This window comes from Camelus dromedarius, chromosome 10 (assembly GCF_036321535.1).
Source record: "Camelus dromedarius isolate mCamDro1 chromosome 10, mCamDro1.pat, whole genome shotgun sequence".
Lineage (NCBI taxonomy): Eukaryota > Metazoa > Chordata > Mammalia > Artiodactyla > Camelidae > Camelus > Camelus dromedarius.
In genome coordinates, this window is record NC_087445.1 from 74,051,560 (window position 1) to 74,065,753 (window position 14,194).

At 60.0% G+C, this 14,194-nt stretch overlaps 1 protein-coding gene across 1 annotated transcript in view; it reads right to left on the reverse strand.

Moving 5' to 3' along the window:
* Window positions 1-11,859, reverse strand: part of FIBCD1 (fibrinogen C domain containing 1) — a 34,862-nt gene extending 23,003 nt beyond the window's left edge. Inside the window, exons 1-2 of the mRNA XM_031450712.2 lie at window positions 11,540-11,859; window positions 2,102-2,581 (exon numbers count right to left, since the gene is read on the reverse strand). Of these exons, the coding sequence (XP_031306572.1) occupies window positions 2,102-2,581; window positions 11,540-11,611 (552 nt within the window). The 5' untranslated portion in view covers window positions 11,612-11,859. The remainder of the gene's footprint in view (window positions 1-2,101; window positions 2,582-11,539) is intronic.
* Window positions 11,860-14,194: the final 2,335 nt, after the last annotated feature.

Below are 14,194 nucleotides of genomic sequence, written 5' to 3' on the forward strand. Positions count from 1 at the left end.
GACTTGGCAGCTTTTAGAGGCAGGGAAATCGGAGTCGCTGCTTCCAGCCCTTCTCAGTTGTGTGACTGAGCTTAAACAAGGCACTTCGCCACGCTGAGCCTCAGGCCGCCCCTCCAGAGAATGGGGCAATGATCCCCACCTCCAGGGGCTATTGTGTTACAAAGTCCACACGGTGAACCCAGAAAGGGATTTTCAACACTGGCTCCCCCTGGGCTGAAACTGTCATGATGAAAGAGACGCTGATGTACAGACAGCATCTCTCACCTGCTGCCCACCAGCCGGGAGCTGTGGGCCATGAGCGCCGGCATCCTGCAGGTGTGGACTGTGTCATCCCTGCGTTACAGGCGAGGAGGCCCAGCCTGCAGAGGGCACCTGACACGCCCAGGGTTCCGCGGCTGGTGCTTGGTGGAGCCTGGACTGGACCCCAACTCTGCTGACTCTAACCCTGAGGGCAGAACCGCTCTGCTCTGCCGCTCCCAGGCCAGTAGGCCCGGGCTGTTCCTGCCCGTAAGTCACCCAGGTGCTTGTTGACCTGTGGGACCTAGGGGGCTGGGAATGAGGCCCAGGGATGTGCCTTTTAACAAGCAGCTCTGGCAACTCTGGACGTGGCTTTGACAAAGCCAGGTCTGGGCTGATCAGTGGGGGCCTGGGACACTTGATGTAGAGGAGCTCGGCCCTGCAAGACACATGAGTCTGAAATCACCTTGAGTCTGTGGGAAATGAGTCAAACATTCTTGTGAGAAGTAAATATATCAGGTGGGCCCAGGCACTCCTGGGCCCCAGAAGAGCTGTGAGTCTTACAGGAAGAGCCCTAGGCCTCTGTACAGGTGGGTGGGGGAGACCCCGGGGCCATTCCTCCTGGCTCCCCAGCCTTGCCCTAAGGGTGAGGATTTGTGGGTGGGCCTGGCTGACTGAGGCTGAGGCATGTGGAGAGTGAGGTGGGGCACCCAGATCACCCAGAAAGTGTGGAGGTTTCCCCAGGCCCTGCTGATGAGGGGCAGGCATGCTACAGATGGAGGGGCAGCGGGAGGGAGGCTGAACACCCCCTCCCCGGGACAGGGAAGCCGCCTTCCCGTCAGTCACCCAGACAGGATGATGAGGACTGTAATTCCTCCAGCTGCAGCCTTCAGAGGGAAGGAAAAGACCCATTGCTCATGAGCTGTTGGGTGACTGGTCATCTTGGGTGTCCGGAAGGGGCTGGGACCGATGGCAGGGGTGGGGCTCACCTCCCAGTCCCTAAGGACCTGAGTCACAGGGGACGGGGAACAGGGCTAGAGGCTGGGCAGTACTCAAGAGGCCAGATGCCAGGCCTGACCTGGCCACTGTACCCTGGACAAATCACTGCCCCTTTCTGGGCCTCAGTTTTCTCTTCTGGAAAATGACCGAGGGCCAATGAGATGACTCTGAATCTCTGATCCTTTGAGGGGGCAAGGTCCTGCTGGTGCTCCAGGTGTGGGCAATGTTGGAAACCCTTCACCCAGATCTGCCTGGTGCACGCTGGGACCTGGCTCTGGGTGGAGGTGGGGGCAGGGCTGTGGCGGAGGTGGTGGGAAGGCTAAGGGTCTGGCTGGGCTCCTCAACTGGTCCCTCCTTCCCTGGAAAGCTGTGGGCATCGAATGGCAGTGAACGGGGGCATGTGGGGAGGCAGTGCAGTTCTCTCTGGCCTCATGGCACAGCCTCAGGGAGGGCTTGTCACTGACCAGCCACGTGACCTTGAATCTCAATTAGCCTGATGGAGGCCATGTCCTTCCTCACCTGGGTCTCACCTACACTGGAGTACCTGGGAAGCCCCTCCAGCCCTGGATTTGACCCGACTGCTGGATACTGTGGGTGCTCCTGCAATACCCAGGTCACCAGGATGGCGTGCAGGAGAGTTTGAATCCTAGCGCCACCAACTGTGTGGCCTTGGATGAGACACTCATCTCTCTGAGCCTCATTTGCTCATCTGTAGGTGGAAATCACAACAGCCCCTAGCCCCAGGGCACTCGGGGATTGAGTGAGGCCCTGGGCGTCAGGTGCCCAGCACAGGGCCAGCACAGGGTGGCAGAACCCCCCTCCCCGCCCCCCGCCGCAAGACCCAAGGTGCAGACCCTGCTCCTACCTGGATGAGGCGGCCCTGCTCGCTCTGCAGGGCGCTGAGCCCCTGGCCCAGCAGGCTGTGCCCCTTCCGCAGCCCCACGCACTCCGCCTGCAGCTCTGAGGCCCGGGCCAGCAGCCGGGGGAGCTGGTCAGCCAGGGTGTCCAGCAGCTCCTGCTCCTGTTCGCCCGCCAGCCGCGGCTCGGCCTGGCGCTGGGTCAGCGCCTGCAGCACGGAGGCCTGGGCGCCCTCCAGGCGGGCGAAGCCGTCGGCGAGGTCGGGGCAGCGGGGGTCGATGAGAATGCTGAGGCGTGAGCTGTCGGCCCTGTCCACGGTGACCAGGGCGCTGTTGGCACCGGCCGGCCCGGTGCTGACGACGGGCGGGGGGGCCGTGCCGGGCACGTGGGCGTGGTTCAGGAAGAGCACGGTGCCGGTGACAGCCACGGCCAGCAGCACGGCCAGGGACAGCAGCACAGTGCACAGCACGTAGCTGCAGCTCGGCCGCTGTGGCCAGCCCGAGGCACGTGGACGCAGAGACAGACAAAGGGACAGACAGGAGAGAGAGGGGGCCGCATCAGAGGCAGACCTGGGCCTCCAGCTCTGCCCGGTGAGGAGGGCCTAGGCAGCCCTAGGACGGGGCCTCTGGCCTTTGTGAGGCCTGGATGAGGCTCAGAGGATCCCCTTCCTGGGGACAGGGAGGTAGTGTGGAAGGGAACCACACAGAGAGACAGAGATGAGAAACAGAACCCCAGAGGGGAGACAGAGACAGAGACAGAGACACACTAAAGATGGCCAGAGCGAGAGAGCAAGAGATGCAGGGAGACAGAGATGGAGAGGATGACAAGGGAACCCAGGCAGAGCCGGGGAGACTGATGGATTAAGAGGCATCTCTCCCTTGCTGCCCCTGCCCTGCCCCACATGGCCTGCCCCAGGGGCCACATGTCCCGATGTGGAGCCCTCCCGGGTCCAGTAAGGGTGGGAGGTGAAGACTCCGACTCTGCAGCCAGTTGCGCCAGGCTCAGGTCCCCAAGCTGCCATTTCCTGTGGTGTGACCTTAGGTGAGGGACCTCACCTCCCTAAGCCTCAGTGTCCTCATCTGTAAAATGGGGACAATGATGACATGCCTGCCCCACAAGCAGGTGCCCACTGTGCAGACTCAGAAGGAGGGAACTGTAACGGTGACAGCAGCGATGCTATAAGTCATTGCCCTGTCTCAGCAGAATGAGTGCCTCAGGGTCATGTGCGCCCATCACTGAATGTCCCTTTCAACCCAGAGCATCTCCATTCCGAGTCCTGAAGCCTGTGCAGGCCCATGAGGCTGCCACGAGTCCCCAGGCACAGGGTGGCCACCCAGGCACCTCCTGTCCCCTTTCCTCCTCTTTCTCCCCCTCTTCACAAAGCACCGCCCCCACCACTCCACCCCCGGGTCCCAGTGAGGACTAACAGCAAAGAAGACTGGAACCCAGCGCAGCTTGTAATTAAAGGAGGCACCGTGACATACAGCAAATCCAGACTCCCAGGACCAAATCACTCACAGCCCAAAGGGAGCTTACAGAGTGATCACTGAGCGTTTGACACACGAGGAAACTGAGTCCTAGAGAGGGCCAGGGGCTTGTCCACAGTCACAGAGCAGAGCAGATCAGAGGCAGAGCTCAGGCAGGATTCCCAGCCTCCTGCCTCCTCCCAGGGCCAGACGTCTCCTGCCACTGAATTTTCCCACATTTTCAACTTTCTGAATTCAAGATGCATCTTTAAATGAGTTAGTATATTAAGTACTTGGAGCCATGCCTGGCACGTTGTGCTTGTGCAATAAATATTAGCAGCTTTTATCTCATCATCAATGTGCACAGAGCATCTGGAGGTGTTGGGTTTTTTATTTTCCACCCAAAGTGTTATTTCTGCGTCACTGATGCTAGGATATACCTTCCCTGTTATTGTTTTTTTCTTTCCTTCACATTTTAACACCTCTGACGTTTGGGGGATTCCACAATTTTAATTGGCAATTTTCTCTCTCTCTTGGTGATATATAAAAGAGCCTCTTACATCCTGCATCTAACTATGAGAAAATATGGTAGCGCAAACAGCTTCTTTCCCATAAATTCAAATTCGACAAGTAACTCCTGAATCTCCTAGTTGGCACCGGAGGACGATGGGGTCAAGGGGGAGATGCAAGGAAGGAGTTGCTGTTGTTGGCAGGACGAGGGAGAGAATTCCTTAGCCTGTCCCTGTAGTGATGGGACTCAGCGCCCCACCCCTCCAGTCTCCACACCTGTCCAGGGAAGCGGGGGACCATCCATCCCGGGCTCCGCAAAAGCTACATGAGTTACTCCAGCCCAACCCAAACACGTCCGCTCCCCTCCATCAGCTCTGCACAGGCTGCTCCCTCCGCCCGAGGCCTCCACTTCCCCTGCTTCTCTTCTACCAGCCTGAACTTGCTCTCCTCCTTCAGGGTTCAGCTAGATGTCATCTCTTCCAGGAAGCCTGCCTTGACTCCTCAGCCCTCCTCCCAGTTTGAGCAGGGCTCCTCCTCCATGTTCCCAGAGCCCTTGCTGCCCCCAAGGTGGCACTTATCAACATAGCCGTTGCCTTGGACTTCATTCATTCACTCAAACATCCATTCAGCGTTACCTGGGTGTCCCCACGAGCCAGGCTCAAGCCAGTCCCTGAGGAGTCGGCAGCAGGCAGCCATCCCGCCTGCCCCGAGGGAACTCATGTCCCATGGACTGTGATTCTTGCCCTCTTTGGGGGCACGGATCCCTTTGGGAATTTGATGAAAGTTGTGGACACAAGAAAGCTGGGATTCAGGGACTGGCAAAGCCCAGGTCCAGGAAACCTGCCCTGGACCAAGAGCTGCTCCCCACCGCCCAAAGCACAGAGTGGCTGGTGGTCGGATGGAAGGAGGGAAGAGTCGACAGGCTGGGTCGTTTCTCCATGACCTTGCTGGTGTAGGGAGGAGGTGAAGGCCCTGGGACCCACAGTGCTTAGTGGGTCTGAGGCCATGACCTCCACGCTGAGCCCTGTGCCCACCTGGGACAGCCTGACTCAGAATGAAGGCCACCTCCAGGCCACCGCATCCCCATCACTGGGGGTCTGCAGGTTCCACAGGGACGGGCACCACATCATTACCCCCATGCCTTGAGCGCATACTGTGTTCCTGCCGATGAAAGGTCCAAACAGCCCCCTGCTGTGGTTGGCTTCATTTTGCAGGTAGGAAAACTGAGGCTCAGAGAGAGAAGACCCTTGCCCAAAGGCACACCAGAGGCAAGCAGTCGAGCCAGCGTTTGAACCGGGGCCAGGTGACTCTGGAATCACCCCTCTGTGCCAAGGCTGCTTGCTGAGCGATCCCACAGCAGTCCTCCCTTTGCCAGAAGTGTGACCAGGGTGTGAGAGACAAAGCCCTGTGTCAGCAGTTAAGTTCTCTCCTGGAGTCCATCGGGAGACACCTTGCCCTGAGCAGCTCTAAGTGACATCCTCCGCTGAAAAGCATTAAGATCCCCAGCTGGCAAGGCAGAGAGGCCAGCCGCATCCCCTCATCCCGCTGCGTCCCCAGGACTCAGCCCACTCAGACACCTGCTTCCACCCAGGCCCTTGGTCCCTGGCGGGAAGGTGAGGGTGCAGAGGAGGGGAGTGGCTGGAGAAAGCTGCAGGGGGTCCCCTGAGGGGCAGGGGGACAATGAAGCCTGGAGATGAAACAGGCCACTCAGCAGAGGAGAATTAGTCTTCAGAGATCACCTTAAACATGAAGTGCTGGTGGCTTTTATAGGCTGCCGTTGACGTGCCTTGCAGAGAAAGCTGCCCGAGATAACAAGGGGGGCTTCGGGCACCAGCAGCCCAGGGCGCGCGGCGGGGGAGGGGCGCCTACTCGCCAGCCTGTGGCCGGGGTGGGGTGGGGTGCACAGCTGGGGTGTGCAGGAGGCGGGCGGAGGCACGCAGGGCCCCCCAGGGGCAAGGAGCGGGAGATGGTGAAGGCGTCCCAGGTGGTGGGCATGATAGGGAACCAGGAGCCCCGGGTCTGAGACCCACTGCTGGCACTAAACACCTGTGTGAGCTCCCAGCCGGAGGGACCCCAGGTACCGGCCCACAGTCAAAGGCGGCCCATGAAGCCCGGGCCAAGGAGAGGGCAAGATGGGCTCACGCCAGGGGAGGCGGGAGGCAGGAAGCCCCAGAGCTGCCTCAGTTGAAGGGTGGCATCTGTTTCAGCTGTCTCCTCTGTGTCCCCAGCCTCCAGAAGTGGCCATGGGGTCTGGTGGAGGACTCGAGGGCGCTGGAGGAAGGGACTCATGGCCACGGTGCTCTGTGAGCCAGACCAGCCCAGCCTGCACCCCCTGCCTTCCTCCTTGTTTTCCAAGGGAGCTGGGTAGCCGTAGTCCCCTGGGTAGGCTGAGACCACACTCCTTGTATCAAAGTAGGAAGAAGAAAGTCTTCCTCCAGGAGGAGGCCAGGCAAGGTTAGATCCAGGTGCAAGCCACTCCCAGCCCCCCATCTCCTAGGAGCACCCCAGCCATAGGCAGGACGGCTGTTCATCATGACAGAAACACGCTGTGTGGCCTCAGATGGGGAAACCATGGGTGGGCAGTGTGTGGTTGGGGCCCATGAGGGGCTCTCGGGCACCAGGCTGCAGATGGGCTCATGGATCAGGGGAGGGAGACGGCCCAGCCCGTGCTCAGCCCAGAGCCCCTGGGGGAGTCCTCCTCACCTCTCCCCAGGGAGCCACATCTGCTCCCATCGCCAGCAAAAGGCTCCTGACGTGGGCTGAACTCTGATCCTCTGGCCCTGGCGGTGGGGATGTAGGGGTCCCACAGACCCCTTAAAGTGACGGGCTGGTTGTTCTGCTCAACATTCTGGTGTCCCAAAGACTTGGAAAGAGTGCTTGCTGGCTTGTCCTACGAGTCCTGAGGACCAGCTCCCCATCCTGCTGGGGCCTCTTTGTGTAACCCATGCTGAGGGAAGCCTCAGGATCACCGGGGGGCAGGGGGGGATCCGGGGGAGTGGCCAGAGGGCTGCTAAGGGACAAAGAGACAGCGCCTAGGAGCTGCCCATGTCTGCCCCCTCCCAAAGGCTCCAAGCCCCCTGAGCTCTGTCAATCCCCAGAGACCCCTCAGCTCTGTGTCCATTTCAGATGAGGGAGGGTATCCAGATGTTTTCTGTGAGGGTCTTGCCCACCTTCCCCAGCTCTGGGCCCCCAGCCCACAGACCCCCAAACCAGGCTCCCTCCACCCCAAACCTGAGCGCTCCTGAGATTCCCACCCACCAATGGCACCAGCTTCACTGACCACCCCCTCCAAAGGCGGGCACCTCCCTGGGCTCCCCTCCCTCAGCCCCACACCCAGCCAGCATCTGGCTCTGTCCATTCCACCTCCTTTGATCCCCCAGCCCCTCGAGCCCCGCACCCAGGTCCAAGCCCCGTCACCTGCCTCTAAATCGCTGTGATGGTCTCCCCGCCGGCCTCCCCGACACCCCCCAGCCCCACAACCCATTCCCCGCACAGCAGCCAAGAGCCCTCCTGATAGCAGAGAGCCCAGGACACTCCCGCTGAGACCCCTCCAGGGCTACAGAGGCCTCAGGAGCAGGTTCGGCTGGTCCTTCCTGCCCCCCAGCCTCAGCTATTCCTGCCACCCCCACCCTGGCTCCTTTCTGTCCCCAACACACCTCAATCTCCTCAGAGGAAAGACTTGGCAAATGCTGTTCAGTTTATAAACATCACTGCCCGGGGAAGTGGTCTTTGCACTCCCACCCCTGGCCACCTCTGGCCTCCCCATCCAGCCACACCGTTGGGCCGGGTGGTGAGCTCCATGGGGCAGGGCCGGGGCCTGAGGAGGGGCTTAAGAAAAGACCAGAGAAGGAAGGAGTCCTTGACTTGTAGCCCTTGTGGGCCTGTCCCTCTCTTTCTTCACCCTCCTTCTCTCCCAACCCAGGCACAGTGACCTCCCCCCAACCCCAGGCCACGAGAGGACTGAGGCATGTGTCGTTTTCTTTATCATGCCCATCGTGGTTTGTAATAACACCATGATGTGAGTTTTTTCCTCCCGTGAGGCTCTAAGCTCCCAAGGCACAGGTTCACAGCTGCATCTCCTAGCTGAAGCAGGGACCCTATACATAGTCATTGAGTGAATTAACTGCAGCAGGGTTTAGGTTAGACATCAAGAAGAACTTCCCAATGAGTTTTTTTTTTTTCCCCCCTTTCTGGAGTGTTTTTAGAAGTTTTGAAAATATCAAGAGACATTACCTGGGATAGGTCAGAGGTCAATCTCCCCATAGAGGGGCTTGACTTGGGGACTGCTGAGAAACAAGCCCCCTCCCAACAGGGGGAGACGGCAACAGGGTGACTTCCTGCCCCATGCTCCGAGGTTAGGAGAATCATGTCTATTTCTAGATCCTTTCATCTGAGCAACTCCGAACTCCTGGCAAATATTCCACCGTCATTGCCTGCCCTAAGGGTGTGAGAGCCCCTTCATTCTGCAAGCAGAGAAGGGATGCTCTCACGAAGTCGGCTCCTTGTCCAAGGTCACCCAGCAAATGAGGAGCTGAAGCCGGACAGGCCCAGGACACAGGCGGCCTGAGGCTGTCCCCAGAAATGGCAACACTTGGATGCAGGCCCTTCAACGGCCGTGGGTGCCGTGAGTGCCCTGGGAACTGCGCACCGGGCGCTGGAGCCCTCTCCTTGGGAATTACATAATGCGGCTGAGCAGGCTGAACGAGAAAGGACAGCCAGCCTCTCGTCTCTGTGTCTTCCCACTGAGGCTCATCGGCCACCCTGGAGGACCCAGATTCAGGTCCTGGCTGCAGCACTCTTAGCCTCAGTTTCCTCATCTGTCAAATGGGTTGATCATTCCTGCCACCAACCTCCCAGGCTGGCTGTGACTAAGAAACATGAGATATGGAGATGAGCCCAGCTGGTGCTCAGTGTGTGACACTAGTTTCTTTTCTGGAGGAAGTGCCCTGTTAACCTCAGCCAGGCCCTTCTGGCAGAACTGGGTGGTCAGACTGCTCTCCCTGGTGGGCAAAGGGGAGATCATGACACTGACAGCCTGTAAAAGGGGACAAGCTACTTTGAGAATCATCCTCCTCAAGGGTGCACAGTGCTTTGCAGTTTGCAAAACACACCAGTATTTCACTCAGCCCTCATAACAGCCCTTGTGAAGTGAGGAGGAAGCGGGGATTGCTGGTCCCATTTTACAGATGGTGAAGCCCAGACTCAGAGAAGGGGAGTAACTTACCCAGAGACACAGAGAGAATGTCAATGGTCAAGAAGAAACTAGAAGCAAAAGAGGAGAGAAGGCCAGGCCCAAAGAAATAGACCCGGAAGGAACCAGGGCAGGCAAGTCTCTCTCTTTCGACAGTGGGCACAGGGAAGGCCTTGCCTCTTATCTGAAACTTCAGACAATCCTGGAGATGGCACAGGACGGCCTCCCTACATGCTGGGTCACCAAAGGAGTAGGGCAGGGAGGCGGTGCTTGATATTTGTCCAGACACCCGGGGCCACAAGCCCTAGGCAGCCTCTGATGCCAAAGGGCAGATAGCTGGGCTCTGGCCTGGCAGCAGCTGGAACACACATCCCAGGAAGCAGCAGAGAGGCCAGGGCTGGCCCAGGAGGCCTTAAAGCCACATTGCAAACAGATCCCTAAGCCACTTTCCTTGAGACACAGCAGCACTTGCTGGCTCCTCTCCCATGGCTCCTCCTGGCCAGGTTTCATGCAGTTCAATTCAGCAAGTATCCCTCAGCTCCCAACCTGAGCTGCATGGAAAGACAGGACCCTGGACCCAGGGGAAGACCCCAGGATGGGGGCCCAGAGGGAGCTTATGTCCAAAGGGAGCTCCTGTTGGAGGTAGGAACAAGGCAGGAAGATAAAGGCAGCTGAGCAGCACAGGCTAAATGCTGCTGGGACTTCAAAGCACAGCCACTAGGCATCAGGGAAGGCTTCCTGGAGGAGGTGGCATTTGAGTAGGTTTTGAACTATATATATGGAGGATTTCCCTGAGAGAAGCAGGGTGTATGTGTGTGTGTTTGGGGAGCTTGTTGGAGCCAACAAGATGAGACAGCAAAGGTTTGGAAATGGGCACTCTGGGTGTAGGACCGGATGTTTGCTAATGACAAGCAGTCAGTACCTGTAAGGGGCTAATGGGAAGGGAGAATGGGCCAGGCTGGGGATGGCTTGAACAACAAGGCTAGGAGGTAAGACTGCTCTTGTTAAGCCGGGAGAAAGTCAGATCCCAGCTGGAGAGGACTTTTTGTTTGAGGATGGCTTGGGTGTGGACCTGATTTAACAGAGGAACCAACCACTCTGGGAGTCATTGGGAGAGGCTTAGGGGTCAAACCTGGCTTTGAATCCTTGCTTTCCTGCTAGCATGCTGCATGACTTGGGTGCATGCCTCAATCTCTCTGAGCCACCGTCCCCCTGGGATGTGGGCAGGTGCATCCCTGCCTAGCCCTCAGGCTGCTGCAGAAAGTGAGGTTGTGCAGACGGTTGGGAAAGGGCTTTGCAAACTGTGAAGGCACGCCACAGCAGTGTCACTCCAGACAGAACACGCAGCCTGCAGCTCCTGAGAGTGAGGGGCCGCCAAGGCCCGCCCCTGCCACCCCCCCCCCCCTCCTGCCACTGCAAACAAGAACTGTTCCTTCCCCAATGACATCTGTCTGGGAGAAATTTGAAATTTAAAACGGGCAGCCCCATTATTTCCTCTCTGTGGCAAGTGAACCTCCTCATTTCGCCTGCTGGCCCTAGTCCCTTGGCAGCCCAGCCTGGGGCAGCCCTAGGGCTGCCCCTCCACTCAGCTTCCCATCTCCAGCCCCATCTCTGGCCAGCCCTGGAGCTCTGCCCTCAACCCCCTTCCAGTGCACAGCCCTGGGCACCCTCCACTGCCCCTGAAGAGGTAGCAGGAAGGATGGGATGAACAGACCTGGTGCCCAAGGACCCAGGTTCAAATCCCAGCAGAGCTGCATGGCCTCCGGCAGGAGCAACCCCCTTTGAGCCTTGCTTTCCTGGTGTTAAAGCTGGAGAACCATAATATCCAGTGTTCTTTCATGAGGCACATATTTATTGATCCTCTGCTGCATGGGGGTGGGGTAGGCTTGCTAAAGTGTGAGGATTCAGAGGGGATGGGGCGAGGGTCTCATGCCAGGCACCTGGCATAGGATGGTAAGTGGTTCAGATGCCCATTGTAGAGGTGAGGCAACAGAGACGCACACTAAAGGGCTGGTCACACTGTAAACTCTATAGGTCCTCTACTTAACTCTGCACACGCATGCCCCTGGGTCCGTTGGAGGAGCAAGGGGGCTCCGCAGCCAGAACCCCAAGTTCAAGCCTCCCACGGAGGAGGAGAGGAGGGTACCCGCCCTGCCCGGGGCCTCTCGGGTACGCCCAAAACTCCAGGCCACCCCTCCGGTCGGAGCGGACACCGCCTCGCCCACCGCCTCGCCCACTGTACGGGCCCTACGTCCCCAAGCCCCGGGCCCGCGCGTACCTGCGGCTTATCGCGCGGCCGGTCCTCAAGTTGGGAAGCGCCGCCCATGGTCTTCCACCGGTCGTTGACCATCTTCCGGCAGGACTGGCGGGGACGCCGGGCGAGGCGCGCCGCTGCGGAGCGCAAAGGCGCCGAGGTGGGCGCGGGCTCGGGCGCTGGGCCCGTTCTGCCCGCCGGTTCCCCGCCTCGGTGCCCTGCGATGGGGCGGCCCGAGCCAGCGGGCGTGTGTGTGCGGGTGTGCGAGTGTGTGAGTGTGCGTGCGTGTGTGCGCGCGTGCGGATGTGTGCGGGCGACAGCGGGAGCGCGAGAGCCGCCCGCTGCCCGCCCGCCGCTCGCGCTGCGCGCCGTTCCCGCTCCCCGCTCCCGCGCCTCCCCCTGCGCGCTCCTCTCCCTCCTCCCTCCCTCCTTCTCAGTCTCCGTGTCTTTTTTGCCTCGGACTCTCTTTACCTTTTATTGCTCCCCCGGTCTCCCTGTGACACACACGCACACACCGCGGACGGCGACAGTTAAACTCCACCTCCCCAAAGGCCAAGATAGAGGAGGCAAACCGGCCCCAGACCCTCGGGGCCCTCCGGGAGGGCAGCGAACAGCCGCGGACAGCCCGGCCCTCGCTGGCTCCGGAGGGGCCTGAGAACCCCCGGAGGCGCCTCCTCGCAAACTTCCTCCGGAGCCGGACACGCGCTAACTCACTACACACGGTGGGCACGGCGCTGGGTGGGCCCCGTGGACGCCCCCAAAGGGCCGTCGGGCGTCTCCAGGGCTTGGCGCCGCGCTCCTCTTGGTCCCTTCAAGGTTCAGGGCTCGCCCCGCGACCCGGGCTGGGGCGCGGTTGGGGGATGGCCCAAGTGCGCCCCCTGCGGGTCTCCGAGGACTGGGTCCGGACTCCCGGGCAAGTGCGCTCAGTCCCCGAGTCTCTAGCCACGAGGGCCCTCCCCCTTCGGACCTGACCCGCGAGGCTGGCCCTGGGAGTACCTCGGCCAGAGTCGGCAGACCTACGTCGGTGCCGTTTGCGGGCGGAGAGCTGGTCCGACGCCTCCCAGCCCAGGCGGCCCGCGGACTGAATTGGGATCCCCGCCGCCGCGACAGCCGCCGGCGCTGCGGTCTCGAGTACGAGCCGCTCTGCGTTCTGCCCGCGCTCCCGGCCGATCGCCCGCGTTCCCCAGGCGCGTCCTGCTCTGTCTCAGCCCCCGCCTCCTCCTCTGCCCGGGAGAGGAGGGATTTTTGCCGGGAGGGGGCTTCGTAGCCGCCCCCTCCCACTGGCAGCACTTTTAAAAGCATTTAATCCGCCCGGTGCAGCCTTCAGAGGTAATTGACAAAGTCCTTAATCTGCGCTGTTAACGAGCTGCTATTGTGGCTTCTGACCGGGAGGCGCCCACACGACCCGACGCCCCGTTCCCGGCCAGCAGCCCCCTCCCCGGGCCTCCGCGGGAGCCTGGCCCACTGCCCCTCCCCCAGCCTTCTCTGCGGCTCCTTATCTTCTGCTCCCCCAGCTTCAGAATAGACACCTCTGTTCCCTGCTTCTCCCCAAAGCTGTCTTCCGGCTCCCGGGGCGCCTTGGCCCGCCACGCTGTTCCCTGGCACCGTCTTCGTCTCTCCCCCACTGGCTGCCAGTCTGTCGCCCCATCTTCATCCCTCTCCCAGCCCCTCACTGGAGAGGGAGACTGCCTGGGTGTGGGGCAACGCAAAGCTGGGACCGGGGGCACTCCCTGCCCCTTGCCATATGAGCAGACTGTTACCCACCAGAAGCTGGGTTCACAGCCTGCCAGCTGTTTGTCTCCAGCCTCCTCTTCTTTCAAGGGCTGCCTGCTGGCCTTACCTGCAGCCCCACCCCCACTGCCCCAGGGAGGCAGCCCAAGGAGCCAGAGAGGGTCCCTCAGCACTGGCCGGGAGTCAGGGGACCTGGGTTAGTGTCCTGGTACCGTGGCTCTTTCTAGGTGGCACCTATCCCCTGAGACCTGCGGATTAAAGGAATTGGCAGGTGACCGCTTGGACCATCAAGTTTGGGCAGAGGGGTGTGGTGGAAAGCACAGGGTCCTGGCCTGGCGCAAGCAGCTGTGCCTCTGAGCCTCGGTTTCCTACGGTTGCCAAAAGTTTAACTGTATTCTCTTCAAAAAGGCTCTTGTGAAGTTCTAAGAGAGTGCATTGAAGCCCCTGAGCAGGGCGAGGCCTCAGGCTTTCCCACTATGACCTTGGGCAGATTTCCTGTCTTCCCTAAGCCCGAATTTCCTCACTGAACAAGAAATTGCAACTTCCCCCTTTTAAATGGGCGATTGTGAGGTTTGTAGGCATGAGACTGGGACTGCAAATCTGTGATTCCAGTTTGAGGAGAGGATGTAAACTCCAGACATGTTTATACACAGACAGAAGATCGCCCTTGGCGGACCCTGAACTGAGAGTCTGGATGTCGGCGGGGTGCTAGGGACCAACGGAGTTTTGGTATATATGCTCTGGGTGGACAGAGAAGGCATCCTGGATGAGGAGGGGGTGTGCGCTGGGCTGTGAAGGTGGGGACCTGTAGATGTTGGGGGAGAAGGCATGTCAGGCAGTGAAGCCACAAAGCAAAGGCAGAGGATGGAGAGTGACAGTAGCCTGCATGGGCTGGTGCCTACAGGAGGACGCTGGCTGGAGGATCTGCTCCCAGACCTGCAGGAGGGC